The 20,602-nt window shown below is 44.7% G+C and overlaps 1 protein-coding gene and 1 long non-coding RNA gene across 8 annotated transcripts in view; both read left to right on the top strand.

Annotated features, from left to right (window-relative positions):
* Window positions 1–6,115, top strand: part of SALL1 (spalt like transcription factor 1) — a 16,522-nt gene extending 10,407 nt beyond the window's left edge. For all 7 annotated transcript variants that reach the window (XM_005289802.4, XM_042852245.2, XM_065567069.1 and 4 more), the window contains 2 exons: window positions 144–3,556; window positions 4,602–6,115. In XM_005289802.4, the coding sequence (XP_005289859.1) occupies window positions 144–3,556; window positions 4,602–5,042 (3,854 nt within the window). In that variant the 3' untranslated portion in view covers window positions 5,043–6,115. The remainder of the gene's footprint in view (window positions 1–143; window positions 3,557–4,601) is intronic.
* Window positions 6,116–11,916: 5,801 nt separating this feature from the next.
* The window catches only part of LOC122173919 (uncharacterized), a 304,056-nt gene continuing 295,370 nt past the window's right edge, over window positions 11,917–20,602 (top strand). The window contains exon 1 of the long non-coding RNA XR_010592553.1: window positions 11,917–12,020. This is a non-coding gene — a long non-coding RNA (uncharacterized LOC122173919). The remainder of the gene's footprint in view (window positions 12,021–20,602) is intronic.

Genomic DNA, 20,602 nt, shown 5'->3' on the forward strand with positions numbered 1-20,602 from the left:
GCACTAATATTGATCTGTTTTCACATACAATCTTTGCGTGTTGTAGTTTGAGAGTTAAAAACAGTAGATTAAAATAAAAATGTCCTAGAGAAATTTCTGTGTTTCTGCTCCAGTTTCTAATCCATCATCTTTTGATGTTTTAGGAAACACAGAAAAGGGTCACGCAAATCGAACCACTAAGAACAAGGATGCCCATGTCTGTGGCAGGTGCTGTGCTGAGTTCTTTGAATTATCAGATCTCCTGCAACACAAGAAGAACTGTACTAAAAATCAATTAGTTTTAATTGTGAATGAAAATCCAGCTTCTCCTTCTGAAACCTTCCCTCCTCGTTCCCCTTCTGATAATCCTGATGAACAGATGAATGACACAGTTAATAACACAGATCAAGTAGACTGCAGTGACCTTTCAGAGCATAACAAACTTGACAAGGAAGAATCCATGGATGCGGAGGCTTCCAGCATTAACAATAGCAGTAGCAGTTCCAAGAGCGTCAACAATAGTATTACAAGCAGTAACAGCTCCACAATGGGTACCTCAGCTATAACAACCTCTCTACCTCAAATAGGGGATCTGACAGCATTAGGCAACTTTTCAGTGATAAATAGCAATGTCATAATAGAAAACCTTCAAAGTACGAAAGTGGCGGTAGCACAGTTCTCACAGGAAGCGAGATGTAATGGTGCGTCAAATAATAAGCTTGCTGTACCTGCCCTAATGGAGCAACTGTTGGCTTTACAGCAACAGCAGATCCACCAGTTGCAACTGATTGAACAAATTCGTCACCAAATATTATTGTTGGCTTCCCAAAACACAGACGTGTCAACATCATCTAGCCCTTCTCAAGGTACTTTACGAACATCTGCCAACCCCTTGTCCACGTTAAGTTCCCATTTATCCCAGCAGCTGGCTGCGGCAGCTGGATTAGCACAAAGCCTTGCTAGTCAATCTGCCAGCATCAGTGGTTTGAAACAACTACCCCCTATACAGCTACCTCAGAGCAACTCTGGCAATACTATAATTCCATCCAGTAGTGGCTCTTCTCCAAATATTAACATACTGGCAGCAGCAGTTACAACACCATCCTCAGAAAAAGTGGCTTCAAATGTTGGTGGCTCACAGCTCAGCAACCCACCAGTATCAGCATCATCTTCACCAGCTTTTGCAATAAGCAGTTTATTAAGTCCTGCATCTAATCCACTTCTACCTCAACCCGCCCCTAATAACTCGGTTTTCTCCAACCCCTTGTCCAATCTTGGAACACCTGCAGAGGATTTAAACTCCTTGACTGCCTTGGCACAGCAAAGAAAAAGCAAGCCACCAAATGTAACTGCTTTTGAAGCAAAAAGTACTTCTGATGAGGCATTTTTTAAACATAAATGCAGGTTCTGTGCGAAAGTCTTTGGGAGTGACAGTGCCTTGCAGATTCACTTACGTTCTCACACTGGCGAGAGGCCCTTCAAATGCAACATATGTGGAAACAGATTCTCCACAAAGGGAAATTTAAAAGTCCACTTTCAGCGTCATAAAGAAAAATACCCTCATATTCAAATGAATCCATACCCAGTGCCAGAGCATTTGGACAATATTCCGACAAGCACAGGTATTCCTTATGGGATGTCTATCCCACCAGAGAAACCTGTAACCAGCTGGCTGGACAGCAAGCCAGTTTTGTCTACTTTGACTACTTCTGTTGGCCTGCCACTCCCACCAACAATTCCAAGCTTGACACCATTTATCAAAACTGAGGAGCCTCAACCTATTCCCATTAGCCATCATTTGGCTAGCCCTCCATGTTCTGTCAAAAGTGACTCGGGAGTAGCTGATCCTGCTATAAAAAATTCAAATGGACACTCAGATGAGGCAGAAGTCAGTGCTTTGCCTACCACAAATGGGAAAACAGAAGAAAACACTCACACTTCAAACTCCTTCACTAATATTAACAGCTCTGTGAGTTCACCGGCAGCAGACTCCAGCTCGAACAGCATTGTCACTTTTACAAATCCACTGATGCCTCTAATGTCGGAGCAATTTAAGGCAAAGTTTCCATTTGGAGGACTACTAGATTCAACGTCGGCATCAGAAACATCAAAATTGCAGCAACTGGTGGAAAATATTGACAAAAAGGCAACCGATCCTAATGAGTGTATTATTTGCCATCGAGTTCTCAGTTGCCAGAGTGCATTAAAAATGCATTATCGCACACATACTGGCGAAAGGCCATTTAAATGTAAAATTTGTGGTCGTGCTTTCACTACTAAAGGAAATTTAAAGACTCATTACAGTGTTCATCGTGCCATGCCCCCGCTGAGAGTACAACATTCATGCCCGATCTGCCAGAAAAAGTTCACCAATGCTGTTGTGCTACAGCAGCATATCAGAATGCATATGGGAGGACAGATTCCCAATACGCCTGTCACAGAAAACTATCCAGAGTCAATGGAATCTGACACCGGATCTTTTGATGAGAAGAATTTTGATGATCTAGACAACTTCTCAGATGAGAACATGGAAGACTGTCCTGACAGCAGCGTGCCAGATACACCTAAATCTGTGGATGCATCCCAAGACAGCTTATCTTCTTCCCCTCTGCCACTGGAAATGTCAAGTATTGCTGCTTTAGAAAATCAAATGAAGATGATCAATGCAGGACTTGCTGAACAACTTCAAGCTAGCTTAAAATCAGTTGAAAATGGGTCAGTGGAGGGGGATGTTATGACAAATGATTCATCGTCTATTGGTGGTGATATGGAAAGCCAAAGTGCTGGAAGTCCTGCTATCTCAGAGTCTACCTCTTCTATGCAGGCTTTGTCCCCATCCAACAGCACTAATGATTACCACAAATCACCAAGTATTGAAGAGAAACAACTAAGAGCTTTACCAAGTGAGTTTGCCAATGGTTTGTCTCCAACCCCTGCTAACGGTGGTGCTTTGGACTTGACATCTAGTAACACAGATAAAATAATTAAAGAAGAATCTTTGAGTATGCTCTTTCCTTTCAGAGATAGAGGTAAATTTAAAAACACAGCGTGTGACATTTGTGGCAAAACGTTTGCTTGTCAGAGTGCCTTGGACATTCATTACAGAAGTCATACCAAAGAGAGACCATTTATTTGCACAGTTTGCAATCGTGGCTTTTCCACAAAGGGTAATTTGAAGCAGCATATGTTGACACATCAAATGCGAGATCTGCCATCACAGCTTTTTGAGCCCAATTCCAATATTGGCCCTAATCAGAACTCTTCAGTTATACCTGCTAATTCATTGTCATCTCTCATAAAGACTGAGGTTAATGGCTTTCTGCACGGCTCTCCTCAGGATAGCAAAGAAACACCGCCTGGTCTTGTTCCTCTGGGGCCTTTGCCATCTTCTGCCACATCACCAGTTCTGCTTCCAACTCTACCCCGAAGAACTCCCAAACAGCACTACTGCAACACATGTGGGAAAACATTTTCATCTTCTAGTGCTTTGCAGATTCATGAAAGGACACACACTGGCGAAAAGCCTTTTGCCTGCACTATATGTGGAAGAGCTTTCACGACAAAAGGCAATCTTAAGGTACTTTCCTTCTTGCTGTTGTTGTGGGTTTTTTTGTTTTTGTTTATTTACATTTACACCTGTAATGTTGTAAACAATGCTACTTTTAGATATCTAGGGTATGAAAAATGGTTTTATTTGGTTAGCTTTGGCACCAGTAGATTGTCTCATGCTGGGTGCCTGGCGTTTTGAACAGGATTGAAGAGTTTAATGCAGCAAGCTATTTCTGGTTTGATAAAATGCACCAAACTCACTATGTAGTCTATGAAACAGGATAGCTGAATGTTGCTAGAGGGTGTTTAATTAAAGATATGCATGAAGTGTACTGCGTACATTACTTATTAAGCACTGCATCTTAAATATAGTATTTTCATAACTCTCACTCACAACAGACTTGTTTCTAACTAATTCTTGAACTAATAGGCATTATTTTAATTGATTATATAACTAACATTTCCTACTGATGTGTTGAAAAAGCAAATATACTTAAGTTCTAGAACACTAGTTGAGCACTTTACTGTGTACATGTTTCTGTTGACAGAGTATTTCTCTAGAGATTTCTGCCAGTAATGTGAGATGAATAATTACTTTCAGGCCATTCTGTCTATACACAAGGTTCTCCGATGAGCAATCAGTAAAGGATACTTTCTTCCTGTCTGAAAAGGACATTTATAGGGTAAAGAGTGTCAAATACAATACTTACCATTGCAATGAAAGTGGACATAGCAATTTTAATCCTGAAAGTAGCTAGCTGCAATTGACTGAATAACATAAGGCTATTATAAACTAAATACATGTAATGAAAAAGAGTAATAAGAAATGTATTGTTCAGCAGGAAAAAGATGGGCATTCTGCATAATGCTGGTACCTAGGTCCAGATGAATCTTATTTGTTGTTACTGATCTGAACTGGAATATTACATCCTTTACCTTTAGTGGTGTTCTTTACATAAATAAGAATAGACACATGGACTGCCTTCTTTGTTTTGTGTTAAGGTATATTTGATCAGTCAGAATGAATTCCACTGTTAACTACCTTCCTTCCTCCACCTACTCCCTTCTTGCAGGTTCACATGGGCACTCACATGTGGAACAGCACTCCGGCGAGACGAGGCAGACGACTTTCCGTGGATGGTCCCATGACATTTCTAGGAGGCAATCCTGTAAAATTCCCAGAAATGTTTCAGAAAGATTTGGCTGCAAGGTCAGGAAACGGAGACCCTTCCAGCTTCTGGAATCAGTATGCAGCTGCACTCTCCAATGGCTTGGCTATGAAGACCAATGAGATCTCAGTCATTCAGAATGGTGGCATCCCTCCAATTCCTGGAAGCCTGGGCAATGGAGGCAGTTCACCTATTAGTGGGTTGACTGGAAGCCTGGAGAAGCTCCAGAATTCTGAACCTAATGCACCTCTAGCTGGTCTGGAGAAAATGGCAAGCAATGAAAATGGGACAAACTTCCGTTTTACACGTTTTGTGGAAGACAACAAAGAAATTGTAACAAATTAGAATAAACCTTATCAATAACATTCCTGCAAATAGTGCAACCTAGGGTTGCTTTTTACAAGTCTACAAACGACAACATTATAAAGACATTCTTTTTGTACCATGTTCTACTTCTAGAGTTCTAAGAGAGCTTATTTATTAGTGATATAACCTTGCTTTGCAAACAAATGCAAGCATTAACTTTGGTCTCCTGTATTTTGAACTAAATACTAATCGACTAGAGTGCTGTAAACATGCTGTAACATTTATGGCAGTTGCAAGTCTGTTCTGCTAGGTGATCTTTTTCTGGCATTAACTTATTTTCTATATCCAGTTTAACATGAACTCTGGTATTGATGCACCACCTCAGTGATGCATTAGATCTCTAATAAAAGTCTGTATATAAATGTATACTTTGATCTCGCTGGAAATTTTATCAGCAACACATTGTTTAATTTTCCAAACAGAATTAAGAAAAGGACTGAAAGCTGAGAATATGACTGAACAGTGTGGGTCCTTTACAAGCTCAGTTTTTGATTTTTATTATAAAATTAAAACTGCTTTAATTTTTGTAGATTTAACATTTTTCGTTTTGAACTGTTATTTGTATTGTGCTTTTTACTTGAGTCGTCTTAAATGTTCATAAGTTTCTGTACAGTAATAAGCACGCAGATTATTAGAGAAGATACAAAAGTGTTGTTTTGGTAGTTGAAACTGAGACGTAACATTTTGCCTTGTAGGTATATTCATTATAGAAAATGTGCTGGACTTTCACAATGCTGCTAAGTATAGCATCTTGAACAACCTTCCATGGACAAATGTAGATGCTCCTGTATATACAATAAGAAATATCACTTTCATTAAAATGTACATATGTTCCTTGCAAGACCAAGCCCTACTTCTTGACCAAGGGAACAAGGATAGTGTTTGTTTATTTTGTATTAGATATGGGGGGTGGGGAACACAACTTTGGACTGTTACATGCACTTTCTTGGAAAGTTGAAAGGAAAAGAGGTCCAGTTTCTTTAACATTTAATACTAACAGAGATACTGTAATTTTACTTGAGTAATCAAATACATTTTTGCAACAGATAAAATGTTGTCTCTGTGTTTTTAAAGTGTATTTGTATTTAATAATGTCTTTTGAATGTATTATTTAACCTTACCCCTGGGTATTAGAGGACTATCCAGGTATGTATATGTCAGTGTATCTATATGTATGTGTGGTATACATATGTTTGTTGCATATTAATGGTTAGTATATATTTGCATATCCACTAAGAGTGGGAACCTTGTCCTTTTTAACTATTCAGTGATATCACTACTCCCAATCATCAAATTGTAGATATTTTGGCATTCTTCATCTCTTTATAAAAAATGCTGCTAACAATGGCCTTATCGAGACTAGGTAAGTTTCCTTTGAAGGAAATTTATATTGGATTTAAGGTTTCACTTGGTTCAAATGTTTTCAATTTGATATTTACTTTATTCTGTGAGACTGTATGATTATGGCATGTTTATCCTGCTTTGTCAGAGTTAAAATGTCCACTAAAAACCTTCATGTATTATATGGGGGTAGGGAGGAGGAATCAATGTGGCCTTGCTCCCTACAGGTTTGATCTAGCATTCCTTATGCACCCACAACTATCATTGACTTTAATGGGAGTTTTGGGACGCAAGATTGGGTCCACAATTTTTGCCTGAGGGTTTATTATTTTTTTAAACTTTTAATTTGAAGTAAAACAATCATTTTGACAGTTTTTAAATTATACAGGTTTAAAACAAATGACAATTTCTAGTTTTATGTATATTGTGTATTTTTGCACGCTGATAATTCAAATATTTTTATTTTTTTAAATGTCATTTTTACAAGAATTTAGGCCCTTGTAGCCTATTTACTTCTGTTACCTTGAGTTGGAGATAGGGGAGAATGTACAGTATGATGCTGAGACTTAACTTGGAAATTATATCCTGTGCAGTAACTATTTTTCATAGGGAATTTTCTTTTTCATTTTAATGACTATGCATCCTAAATACACTATAAACACTAATGCCTTTAGAAAAATGTATGTCTTTTACTGTTAGATTTATGTACCAGATGAGTCACATATAATATGCAGATTTGTTAACATGTAAATGTACACTACCTCTAGTGTACATCTAAAATTGAGTCATTTTAGCCTCAAAGACAAATTAAACAGACTAATGATTTAATTAATGACATTAAATATGAATTACCTTTTTAGAATACCTTTACTTTTGTGTCCCTAAGTGGCAGAAACAAGGTTTTAGCAGACTTTTTTTTTTTTTTTTTAACTTTAAATGTGGGGTGTTTTTGTTTTATTCATCTTAGAACCTAACCTGTTCAGGTTCATTGGCGCTTTACCTGTGACTTTCACTGGGGGCAGTATTAAGCCATGTAAAACTCAGTCCTACATTAAAAATGATAAATTATGGGTCCTACTGCCATGCAGAGGGAAAACTATTAAAGCACTGTTAATGCCTTTGACATCCTGGGGACGAAAAAAGTCAGATAGCAAAAAGATCAGTTCTCAGCTGTGGTAACTGCTGAAAAGAATTTGGCCCTATACTTACAAACATGGCTGTGGGAAGAGCTATGCGCTGCTTCCAGCCAGTGCAGATGAACTCTTGGCATGGTGTGGTAAACTTTTTCATTAATAACAAACTCCGCAGCAGGGGGGTGGCATTCACCTACGAGTAGGGTATTGTTTATAATGTCTTTCTAGCATTGGGTTTAGAAAATTAATCTAATCAAAAATACAAAACTCTTATGGGGTGTGTTGGGAGAGGCTCTAAAGCTTTCAGCTGTAATGCGTTTCTGAAATACATCAGAACTAATGGCATAAGGTCCTTTTATTCTTGGTCTGATGCAAAGTAACCCTCAACTCCTAATTGGCTGCCTGACAGCTGGTTTAGGATGTTGAGAGGTAGAGTAGCTTGGCCCTTGTCATACTCCTTTGCTTCCCTTTCCTGCTCAGCTGGGCCCTGGGGAAGACGTTAGTATGTTTGACCTCCTCCAGGGCAGCAGCTGGAGCAACCACTGCAACACCGGGTAACTGCTTGTTGAGCTGTAATGCTGAGCATTTCTAGACTGAGCTACACAGGACAGTGCTTTAAACACTATCTAAGGTTGAATTTTTTTTGTAGTTGGTGGGGGCTGGCTACTGGAAATAAGGTCTGTGCATGCGATTAGTCTGAGCACAACTCCTAATGATTCGGTAGAGGAGAAAGTATCAGAGCTTATATTAAAAGGGGGTATTATTTTAGAGCACAGGGAATTATAAATGCGAGGCATAATTCTCTTCTTTAAGTGAGTTATTCCATTGATTTCCATCAAGAGAGATTTGGCATACACTCCTCCCTCATCAGCTTAACCAAGCTAATCTTCTCTCTAGGTTCAGCTTAGTCCCCCATCCCTTTCTAGAAGCATGAGCACCTGTGAGTTACTGAAATTATCCACCTGCTGCTTTGTCCTTCTAGAGGAGGTTGGGCTCTGCAGTGCACTTCCTTTATATTTCTATACAGAAAGTGCATGGCTCTGTACAGAGGAATCATAGCTAGGAAGTACAATGGCCTCCTTCTCTTCCACCCTTTTCACCCCTAAACCAGTTTATTTTGTTGCCTCCTAGACTAAATATTTCTGCTCTGGGACTTTAACAATAGACCAGTTTTTTGTTAGCGAGGGGTTCGGATTTGTTCTGGCCTTCAGCAATGGGGTGGACGTGGAAGGCTCCGGGCCCTAGATCCTGTCCTTAGGAATTTGGTTGACTTATTTAACACCATGAAAACTCAGAAGTGACTCCCACCCCCGTGGAGGAAGGAGCCTTGTAGCCAAAATCAAAGCGGTGAGCACACTCAAAAGGGTTCGGCGCTGGTGCATTTTGTCTAAAGAGCCCGGAGGAAGGAGCAGAAACTGGCTGGCCCGATGTAGGCAAGAGGCCTGTCGAAGCAAGGGTGGGAACAGTGAAGGGGAGGAGAACGGGTGGGTTGTACGGGAAAGGGAAGGGGGGGGGATAGTACGGAAGATTTTATTTTACAGCAAGACTTGGCTGCCAGATGTACAAGAAATACCCTAGCTCGTTCTTGAAAAAGGGGAGAGGGGCCTGGGAAGGTCCCGTCTTTTTTTCTTTTTCGGGGGTGTGTGTGCAAAGAGGAGGTGAATTAGATCCCTCTTAAGTACGTTTTAGGATGCAGGAGAAAGAAAGCCACCTGGGAGTGCAGGGCGCTGTCCCTTTGGGAAACCAGGGACGTGGGGGAAGATGTGACACCCCCGGCCCTAGAGGGGTTGGGCGGAGAACGCTCGCAGCTGGGTTTTGTGGCTTGGGCTCTTTCCCCCAGGATCATTTAAAGCGGGTCTACACGGGACATCCCTTCCCGGGCTGCAGCGGCGGGCTCTCCGGGCGGCCAGGCGCATGCAGCCGGGGAGCTGTGAACTCCCTCTTGCCTGGCTTTTTAAAAAAGATCTACACCCCCCATCTGTCTATCTAGGGCAGCGACTCCATTCTGCGCTCCCGTGTGAACGCCCCCTCTCCTCGCTCGCCCGGGCGGGCCGCACGCCGGAGTGTTTCTCTCCCACGAGGTTAAGAGCCGATTCCTGTCTGTCATTTGGAGGGGCGGCTTTTCCCTCGGCCTGGGGAGCTGAGTCCCGAGCAGGGGCATTTCTCCCGTCGGCGGGCTCTAGATGACATTTCACCCCAGCAAAGCTCCGGGGTTTGGTTCTCCGGGCGCGGGTGAGCGGACGCTGCGGATCGCTCCGAAATCTCCAGCGCCGGGCTGGCTAATTGTCTCTCCCCCCAGTGTAACCAGCCCTAGCACGACGCGAGGCTGCAGGAGACGCTGGGGCATGTGTCAGCTGGGTGCTAGGGGGTGGGGGTCCGCCCCCTCCCCCAGGCCCCGCAACGAGCCCCACGCGGAGGGGGAAAGAGGGCAGGCAGGAGGGTGAGTGGTGGGGGGTTTCTCCATGCCCCCCACCCCCCGCAGGCTGTTGTGGAGGTAGAGCTGCCTGGCCCACCGCCTCCCAATCCGAATTGCCTGAGTGTAACTCAAGGGGGAGATTTTCCGTAATGAGCCCGAAAGGCGAGACCACCGGAAGGTTTTCTGCCCCCCCCCCCCGATTGCTGTATAGACATACCCAGTAGGGGGCTGGGCCTTAAAGACTGAGCTTCCCAATCAGAAAGCCTGGGCAGGTTGCAGTGAGCTGTGCTGGGTTTTGCAGGTCTGGCCCATGTTGACCCACAAAACCTGCGGTCCTGCATGGCTGGCTGGGCTCAGCTCCCCGCCCACACCAGGCGCATTGCGCGGTGCGTTTCTGATCCCAGACTTGGTGAGAGAGACCCCCGCCTACCTGCTCCCCTTGCCCACAGGCCTGCCCCCCCCGGAGCGGGAGGAGATGTACCCGTGTTAGCGCGGGCGCCGGGCAGAACTGCTTTTACACCGGCTGGAGGAAAGTCTCCTGCTTAAGTCGCTTTGGGTGGCGTGGTTGATGCCTGGCCGCAAGCATCCCGGAGAGCGGGGATGGCATTGCACGGGGAGACCGTGAGCCTCCCTTTCCTGGGGCCGAAACACGCTGCCCCATTTTTCCTGGAAGGTCTATACCTCCCCTCCCCCCACTTCCTCTTGCCTTCGATTGCACAGCTCCGGGCGCTCCCTGCAACTCAGGTTCACACCTGGGCTCCAGTTCTCCAGCGCAGCGTGTCCCCGATCAGGGGGCGAGAGGGACCCAGCGCCCCGCACCCAGCTGTCAGCCCCTAGTGCCAGGTCCTTCCAGAGTCCCCTTGCACCACATCAGCTGCTCCTGCGTTTGTGCAGGGACCCGACTTGCCCTCCCCCCATCTTACTGCCTCATGCCACCTACCCCTAGGCCAATATCGTCCCCGTTTCTCTCTCCCAGGGCCTGCTGCCTCCGAGTTTTGCGCAGGGACCAGTGGAAGGGGATGGAGCAGATTTTTGTGCATTCTTTAAATGCAGACTGTTAAAAGGGGCATGATTTGACTCCAGCTCGTAAGAGAAACAGGCACGGGAATAAAACGAACCCTATTCCCCCAAGCGGTCCTCTGACATCCCGAGTCCCCGCTCAGCTGGGAGCTTCCACCTCAGTGCAGGTCCTTGGGACAGGATTTCTAACGCGTGTGCATTAGATTAATCCTTAGTCACAAAGGTAACAAAAATCAATGTGGCTTTCGCGCCGGATTGTTCTCATTAGCGCACCAGGCCCCCCTCCTCTTTTCCCTTTCCATCACCATTTTATGATCTATTATAAAACTCTCTCTCTATAGTTATACACACTCCACATTAATTGCATTAGCAGGAGTTTTTTGATCCTGACAAATAATGGCTGTATTTCAAAATTTGGCTCTAAACCTCTGGGAAATGGGCATTTTTGAAAAGCCTCCCTCCTCCCCCAAACGAAGAGACAAAACCACCTGCCCAATGTGTACGCCCGGTGTCTGTCCCTACGTACCTTGTTGAACCCAAACCTGCTTGTAAAGTCCTAGCTGGATAAATCGTGTGGTCTGAGCTCTTCCATCAATTCTTCCCTAACGAATTCTCGAGCAGCTCAGAGCCCGGCTGTTAGTTACTGGGTCGGGGGAGGGAATTCATCAATAAATGGGGATTTTTGGTAAGAGATGGGTTGGGAATTATTTCTCCAGAGCACGTCTGTCGATTAACTCCGATCCTTAATGCCAGGGGTGTTTCAAACGGACCTGGGGGGGGGGGGGGAACCAGTGAGGGTCTAGTGCAAATCCCATTGCACTAGCAGAGGGGAAAGGCGCCAATGAGAGGACGGGGATGTAAGGAAAAGGACCACCAAGACGCCTGCACAGAGCCCCCATGTAAGTGGCCAAAGTTCCCCCACCCCCTTTGCACCCAGTCTAGATGCGGGACCGGCACTAACATCTCCTCCATTGGTTGGCAGGCGGGTACCGGAGACTGAATTCTTTCTGAACTCTCGGATTGCGGCGGAGGGTTCACATCTGGCAGGTGATATTTACAACAAAGATAAGGGAGCGAATAGAGCAGCTCCGTATTCAATGCCTCGCCCGTGTCCCCGGGGCGCAAAGGCAGATAATACTGGAGCAGTGATGGGGAGGGGAGGGAGGCGATCTCCCCAAGCGCAGCTCAGATCAACGAATCAGCTAAAGGAAACTGGCCGTCCAGGGGGAACGGTGTCACTCCAGAGACAGGGACACAAGTTAGCTTGAATAGGGAATCTCTTCGAGGATCCTAGCAAGGCAGTGCTCAGGGGCGGGCGGTAACTGAATGCAACGCCATGCCAGTGATGAACTCCGGCGCTACCTGCCTTGTTGAAGTCCTGTTTTGGTGAATGGAAGGTGCACCTGTTTGCAGGATGCCTCCCCGATATTTGTTCAGTTTTGAAAGGCCCCCTCCCCCCAAATCATTCTCCATCTGTTTTCCCTCTCTCCTAGGGCCAGAGACAGGGGTTGAAATAATGTGTTGCAAACTGCTGGTAAAGGAGCTGTGCAATCCGGAAGCAATTTGTATTTGAGTTAGCAGCGGAGTCTAAAATAGAATGATGAAGGGTTTCACATACAGTGAAACTTGTAGATCTTTGCCTCCAGGCGAAATGCTCCGAAGCAATAGATGTTTGGCAATATGCAGAGGAAGAAATGGAAATAACAGTCAGGAGAGAGTAACTTAAACTGAACAGTGTTATAGCTGCTGCTATTACTGCCCGGTGTGAAGCTTCCTGCACGTATTTAAACACACACTTTGGGTATTTATATAGTTTTACATTTTAGTTTACGAGGATCTGACACTTGTAGATAAATACAAGCTTATCCGTAAGCAGGGTGCTTTACATTGATTACAATTATATGGCAGGTAAGTTTGCTCCGTTGTGATCCTAGATTGCCCCCAATATGTCTCCATCACCTAATCCAGCTTCTTTCCACAGTCTGACTTTCCCTCCATTACCATCTTTGTCCCCCCTTGGCCTCCTTTCTTCCTCTTCCTTTGTTTGCTCTACCTCCTACGCCCTTCTCCCTCCCAGAGCAGCAGGCGGCAAAGGCTGCAGGTAAGTGGAGTAGGCTCAGGGCCGACAATAGCAGTGGGAATGCACCAGTGAGTGGGAGCAGGGAGAGGGACGCTGGTGAATGAGGTGTGCTGCCCAGAAGGCAGCTGATGGGGAGAGGGGCAGGATGGCCACAGCAACATGTGTGTAGCCAACCCAAAGGACAGTAGAATGCAAGGAAGACTCTGGGGGTATGCTAGGAAAGTGGGACTATCAGTGCCATAGTCTAGAACCGTGTTGTCAACTGCTTTCCAACACAGTTGTCACTAGTATGGTTTCCCGGTCCTATGAAGAAAAGGATATTTTTTCTGCAGTCATGCTATCCTAACCGATGTTACAGACTCTCCTTACGCACTGGAATTTCCAGTCATGTTTGAAATACGTTCTATAGCAGGTTAGTTGGGGACATGAAATATGTTGCCACCATATTAGTCTCACACATAGCCATAAGCACTACTACGGATAGGACCTAAGTGCAGTTATTAGTCCTGAAACTTTCGGTATCAGTTCAGCTTTGAAATGGGACATGTCTCCACATTATCCAGTGCACTTATCACGTGTGCAGACAGGTCGAAAGAGCAGGCCGGCACCCTAGCACGAAGAATTATTTTTGTTCTTGAAAGTTCTTAAAAATGCAGCATGTCAATTGTGTTTAGCATAAACCCTACAGCTACTTTAGGAGTCTGGCATCAGGTGTTGCAACTAGGGACGCATCTGTGAGAAAAATTCAAAAAAGAAAAAGGGGAGTGTTGTGACACAAGAAAGCGAATTGATCCCTACTCCCCACCACCTTCTCTCCCTTTCACGTCCTTTCCCCACTAGTACATATATTTTAAAAAAGCTTCAAAGTTGAGCCAGTGGGACTAGACTAATTGGTTAACGAATATAAGGAAAGCAAAAGCCATGTTGAAAAACTATCTTTGACGGTGTGTATCCCTTAGAGGGAATGATTTACCTTAACCAGCTCGTGTGTTAAGACTACAACTTGCCTTGGCTTTGCTACTAAGATTTTAACAGGTTAATTATTACAACAGCTAATGCCTGTTTAAAATATACCTTTTTTCCCGGTGAAGACAAGGCTATGAAGGCTACTTTGGTCTTGTATATACGAGCTTGTTTTCTTAAAATTTCCCAATCACCAATGGAATTTGCCTATACTACGTGCGATATTGCTACCTCCTGCACTTTGTTTGCACTAGATCTCCCACCATGACTAGCACTTTAAAAATAATAACAATAAAAGGTTAGAGTAGTCAAGTCCCCAGAGTCTTAGGGTGAGATGGAAAAGGTCAAGGTGCATCAGGCTTTCATGCCCTTTGTGGCAATTTCACAGTGCCGTTTTGCAGCCCTTTGAAAGCACAGGGTGGTTGTTTCAATCACAAGAGGCACCCCAAGAATGAATGAGGGTGTAGAGGGGGTGAAAAGAAGAGGGTAGGTGAAAGCATGGAATATCCCTAGTCCTGAGGTTGGATTAAGGCAATCCAGGATCATAGGCCCACCATCACATGTTGCCTCCCCCCACAATGGTCTGGGCCAAAGCCCTGCCCTGGCAATGTTGCCTAGGCCTCTACTTGGTGTGGCAGTGGCAGTGAACCCCCTCCCAGGGAAGCAGGGTCAGTGCATGAGGTCCCCTTCTTCTCCCCAGAGAGGCAGAGGTGGCAGCAGGGGGAGCCCTGAGTATTTACCACATCAGCTGGGGGGTATATGCTATGGTGGATGGACTGCACTCTAGTCCTGCTACCCTACACAGAGTCCTCTGCTATGTGCTGTTGCTGCTCTCTCCCTCTCCCCTGAGCAATGGGTCATGGAGCTAACAGCCCATTGATAGGAACAGGGCAGTTCTCACATTCAGAACTATCATCTCCAGCTCTCTGCAGCCTCAGGCAGACCCACCGGTGCTTTGGTTACATTTGCCTCACATTTTCAAATGTTTCTTTGTACTCAGGAGGGCTAGAGACTTACTTCCTTTAATGGCACCCGAGATGATGATGTAATCACACCACTCCGGGAGCTGGGGCCTTAGGCATGGGTCCCTAACACCAACTATTTTCTTCCTCCTGGATTTATGAAGCTCTGGGGTTGGAAAAACCCATTGCCCTACCTGGCCAATAGGGGGAGCAGGTGGAAACTTTTTGGAAGGAAAAGGCTGATGCAGGAAAAGACTCCTGGGGATGCCAGGTGGCCTGGAGAACTGCATGGTGAGCAGGGCAGGAAGCTGAGCTGAGGAACAGGAGCTGGAGAACCACATGCAGAACAGGTTTGGCAAAGAACCTGTGGCGAAGCAGCGGAGAGTGGGGAGGGACCTTAGGGGAAGAGGGCTAAGTAGACAGGGACTCTCAAGTTCCCAGAGTCAGTAGGTAGCTCAGGCACCTAGAGAGACACAGGACCCTGGAGAAGGCTAGTGGAGCCCTAAATGCCTTAAATACTGGGGATTAGCCTGGAAATGGTCATTGTGCTTGTACTGGGTGTTGGCTCCGAAGAAGTGGTTTCTATCCTTGCACGGGGAAGGTAGGTGCAACAGGGACTTGTGTGTGTGGTGGTGGGTGGTTTGTAAACCAATTGTTGCCCACATTTGGGGCAGCCCGCGGTTGTGAGAAATGCTGTCACAGTAGCAGGTAGCAACGTAGGATTGTCCCCAATGAGCTACACCAGGGACTGATCCTGGCCAGAGAGCCTGCATGTTAGAGGAGGGGCTGAAGACAGCTTGAGGAGCCCTAATTCTGTGGGTTTGCCTCCAGGGGCAAGTCTGGGAGCTGTTGTTTTACCTAGTATTTTAACTGCCTAAGTCATTGTACCTGGTGTATTTGCATCCTTCCCTTTTCTGTCAGCCCTAGTAAACTATCCTTTTATTTTACTGTTTGAGGGACCTACCAGATACTAGCACCTATGGGGCCTAGCAGCTGAAGCACCTTCAGTGCTTCCCTCTGACTGGTGGTGCTGAGTTGTACCTTAAGTGGTTTGCTGTAGCACAGCACCTCATTAGCAGTATTAGTTACACCAGCTGTGTCTGACTCCCTGCTGTGAGGCAGTGAAGTGCCTCTTGACATACCCCTTGTGGAGGTTGATGGGCTGAGGGGAAAACTAACACTTTGACTGGAAACATATTACAGATGTGAACAAAATGTGTTAGGATAGAATGATACAACTAGGAGGATATTTTAAAATAGAGAAAGAAAAGGTACTTGGGGGACCCTCCCCCCACAAAATAGAATGTGTATAATTGTGGGCACAAAAGTTGATGCAATGGCCCTAAATGTACTCTGCCACCCAGCGTCTGTGTAGGTTGCCAGGGTTCTCTCATGCACTCAGCAGGGGAACGAAGGTAAGGGGCTGGAGCACAAGTCCACTATAGCACAAGGAATTTGCACAAATGTACCCTAAACTGGAGTTCCTGTGAGTTGATGTCTTCCTGTTAGCTAAACGATCCTAAGAGAAGTAAAAAAGTGATATATTTTTGCAAGTAGGGTTCTAGTCTGCAGCTTTGTTTAGTTGACTAATCTGGATACAACGTTGTATTTGAAGAGCCATGAGAGAGCTGCTAATGAGAATTGTGCTGTCTTCTGAACTGGTTAGGCTTCTAGTTAGATTGCTTACTCTTTGGAATCCCTATTCTATGGATAATGAACAAAGTTAAGCATTTTTAAAGAGTATATATGTGGAAGTTTTGTGACTTTTTTAGCACAGCTAATTACTGCTACTGTCTCTATGGGCCTGGTTCTAGAATGAATGCAGTGGATGAAAGACTGCAAAGATCTCACCTGATCCTGATTCCTCCAGGAAAAGCCACTGCAAACAATACACTCTTGGGTTTTCTTTTTACTGCATGCTGTCAAGACACTGACGCACACAATACAATACTGGTAAACTAGGATTCACCTGTGCATAACTAATAGCTAGGAGATAACACAAGCACAACTCACCTCCTTATGCTGTGGCTTCTCAATACTAGAAAAATGGTATTGCTTTAACTAAATCAATTTGAAGTTAATCCATTAATACCACTAGATAAATGGTATTGCTTTAACTAAATCAATTTGAAGTTAATCCATTTATACCAAGGCAAACCCGTAATGTAAATGCAGTGAAACTGGTTTAACCCTTGCTTAAATCAGTTTAGCTTCCATTGGCTTCCTAATATCTATTGGTGTTTTCAGCCCCCTGCTGTGTGAGATACTTGCAAGTAGCCTTTGTAGGTCACTATTCCTGTGTGACCCATTCAAAACAATGGGTTGTGCTCTTGTGTTCTCTCTGTTGGCTTTGCAAAAACAGTTAATTAACCAATCCTCTCTTCCCAGAACTACGCGTATTCATGTTGACAACATCAGTAAAGCTAGCGCACAAACAAGAAAGCAAACAAAACAGTGGATTACAATGCATTTAAACATGGAGGAAATAAATTGATACTTGTCAAATGGAAAAAAAAGGTAAAATGGGTTGGGGGGAAACAATCTAGGTTTTGTAAAGGCTCTTAAAACAGTGCAGATGAAGAGAGGATGGCAGCATATTCAAATAATAATTAATCTTAAATAGAGTTTTTGTATTGGCGCTATTTAGACATTTTTTCTTTATTACTATTATGTTGCCTAGTTGGTTTGGTGTATATATATATTTATTGTAAATATATAGAAAATGTTTGAACTGAGTTTACTAACATAATAATTGTGCATAACTGTGTGTTGGAACCCTGAAAGTTTGCATGAATGTATCTAAAGGAAGGTTGGTCTTGTGGTAAGGCGCTAGACTTTTGGTATGTCTGCACTGTACTAAAAAAATAAAAGGTGTGCTCTTAACTTGGGTTAGCTAATCTGGGTTAAAATAGCAGGGAAGACACAGCCACTTTGGTTTTAATTTGGGTTAGCAGCTTGAATTCAACCCCAGGCTCCCTTAGGTTGCAGCTGGGAGCGTGCTTCCCAGCCCGGAGACAGACTCACGGTAGCTCAAGTTGAGCTAGCACACTAGTATGTCATTGCAGCACTGGCCAGTGCTTGAGCTAACATGCTAAAAATAGCAGCATTGATGTTGTGACACTGGCAGAGGCTCAGGCTAGTTACCTGAGCTCAGACCCAGGAGATTAGATGGGCTTGAGAACCTGAACTGTCACCCGAGCCACAGTGTCCAGACTATCTGAGCTAGTGTGAGTCTGACTACCTGGGCTTCGGAGGAAATCCCCCAGCTCCAGTGGAGATGTACCTTTGTGGGTTGTAATCAAGCTGCTAACCCAAATTAAAAGCAAGTGACCATTCTGGTATTGGGTGTGTCTACACTGCAATCATAGGGTATAATTGCAGCTCATGTAGACACACCCGTGCTAGTTTCAATCTCGCTAGCTCGCATGCTACAGCAGTGAAGCTGCCGCAGCAGGGGCTTGCATGCGGGCTAGCCACATGAGTAATTGCCCAGGCTTTCTGCCACCCGTGATTGCTGTATAGACATACCCAGTAGGGGGCTGTGCCTTAAAGACTGAGCTTCCCAAACAGAAAGCCTGGGCAGGTTGCAGTGAACAGTGCTGGGTTTTGCAGGACTGTCCCATGTTGACCCACAAAACCTGCTGTCCTGCAAGGCTGGCTGGTAGGGCTTAGCTCCCCGCTCTGGACCTTGCAACCTGGCCTTGTGCGCATGAAGTCAGAGTGCTGCTCAGGTTTGGCCTGGCCCCTTGATCGGGGGGACAGTTGGGCCAAATTTTGAGTGGCATTGTGACCCCATGCACCAGTTTACAATGCCACTCACTTGGCCCAGCTGCCCCAGTCGATCCTGTGCACCAGGGGCCAGGTCGCAACACCTGGAGCAGGGAACTGAGTCCAGCCAGCCCTGCAGGACAGGAGATGCAGGAGCCGCTAGTGTGGGGTGAGTGCAGGGCAGGCTCGCTCTGCAGCTCCCTTTCCCCCCCATCCCTCCCCGGCCTCGCACCCACAGGCGGGCCAGGACCCATGCTGCTTTAGCTACTTAAAATGTTGGGAGTTATGTGTGAAGCTCTAGTTATTCTTAATTTTTTTTCTTGGGAGGGAAGAAGTAGTATTAGTGTCTTCAAGGGCTGAGCTTCCCAGACCGTCTGGGTGAGGCTGTGAAGCTCTTGTTGTTGTTATGCTCTGGCACTGGCAGTTAGAACAGGACACAGAATAAAGCAGAGCTCTTGCAAGCACTGTGCGATCACTGAACACCACTGATCACCGTGTCTTTACTGCTATTTCAGTCCATGTTAGCTAATGCAGGTTAGCTAACGTGAGTTAAGAAAAGACTTTTTCTGTAGTGCAGACACACCCTGTGGCTAAGGAAATCTGATATGAATTCCCAGCTTTGCCCATATGTGACCTTGGCCAAGTCACTCAATATCTCTGTACCATCTGTGAAATGGGGCTAATGATACTTTCTCAGCTCCCACTCTTGTCTGGCTTGTGTATTGAAATTGGAAGCTCTTCAGGGAAGGGGCTCTCTTACTGTGTGTTTGTACAGTAAGCAGCTACTGTATGTTGGAATCTAAATAGTTATAACAGTGTCTAAGAACAACCCTCCTAAAGTCGCACTCTCACATGAACAACTGGCAGCATTCTACCTGCGATCTCCCCATGCTTGTAAGTTATCAGGGAAAGTAACTACGATGAATGCTGTTTAAAAGCCAAAGTAGTTTTATGTGCATTTAAATTTTTTATTGTATTTGTGAGAACCAGTTTTACCATCTATTTCTGTGAAGCGTCTCAAGAGATTACTGTACCTTTCACTGAGCTATTGGATGTAATCACAATCTGATACAAAGTTCTCCTTGTGGATAATACAAATACCACTCACTCAGACCCGACAAAGGGGCAATATTTATTGTGCTCTGTGCCTTGAGGAGAACAGGAATATAGTTCATTGTCAGTTTAAGTGATGTTTATCACAAATTAGTTTTAGTCTGGACTACAGGTGATTTTTTTTTGTATTGTTTCACTTTATTCCCCACAGATTTATTATTTGGTGATTGTAACAATAAAACTAAGCAGATGGAATTTTAATATCTAATTGGGAGGCAAAATATTTGGTTATCAAAAAGTCTGGGTTAGAATGTATAGTATGACAATGTAGAACTAGAATTGTTGTCACAATTCCTCCCCTGCTTGTTCTGGGGCAGGGGACAATAACAGAAATAGTCATTTCCTGGAGGCAGTGTTTCATAGTAGATCGTGCACTGGAGTTGGAGTCAGGTGAACTGGCTTCTATTCCCGGCTCCGTAACTGGCCTCCTGGGTGACTTTGGGCAAATCACTTCCCCGCCGCCCCGGCCTCAGTTTTCCCATCTATAAAATGGGGATAATGATACTCATTTTACTTTTGAGATTTATTAATTAAAAAGTGCTTTACAAGAGACAGGTATTACTATTATTATACCAGCAGCAAATTATGATACCACTGTACTGGTGAAGCTGTATTGGCTGGGGCATTGTGGGAATGCAGCCAAGGTTATGCCCATTCTCTTCTCAGTGCTGGAATCTAGCAATGAGGAAAATGAATGCTCAGTATTTCAATGCTTTGGTAGGGTAGGGGCTTCTCTCAGTTTT

The sequence above is a fragment of the Chrysemys picta genome, chromosome 14 (assembly GCF_011386835.1).
Source record: "Chrysemys picta bellii isolate R12L10 chromosome 14, ASM1138683v2, whole genome shotgun sequence".
Taxonomy (NCBI): domain Eukaryota; kingdom Metazoa; phylum Chordata; order Testudines; family Emydidae; genus Chrysemys; species Chrysemys picta.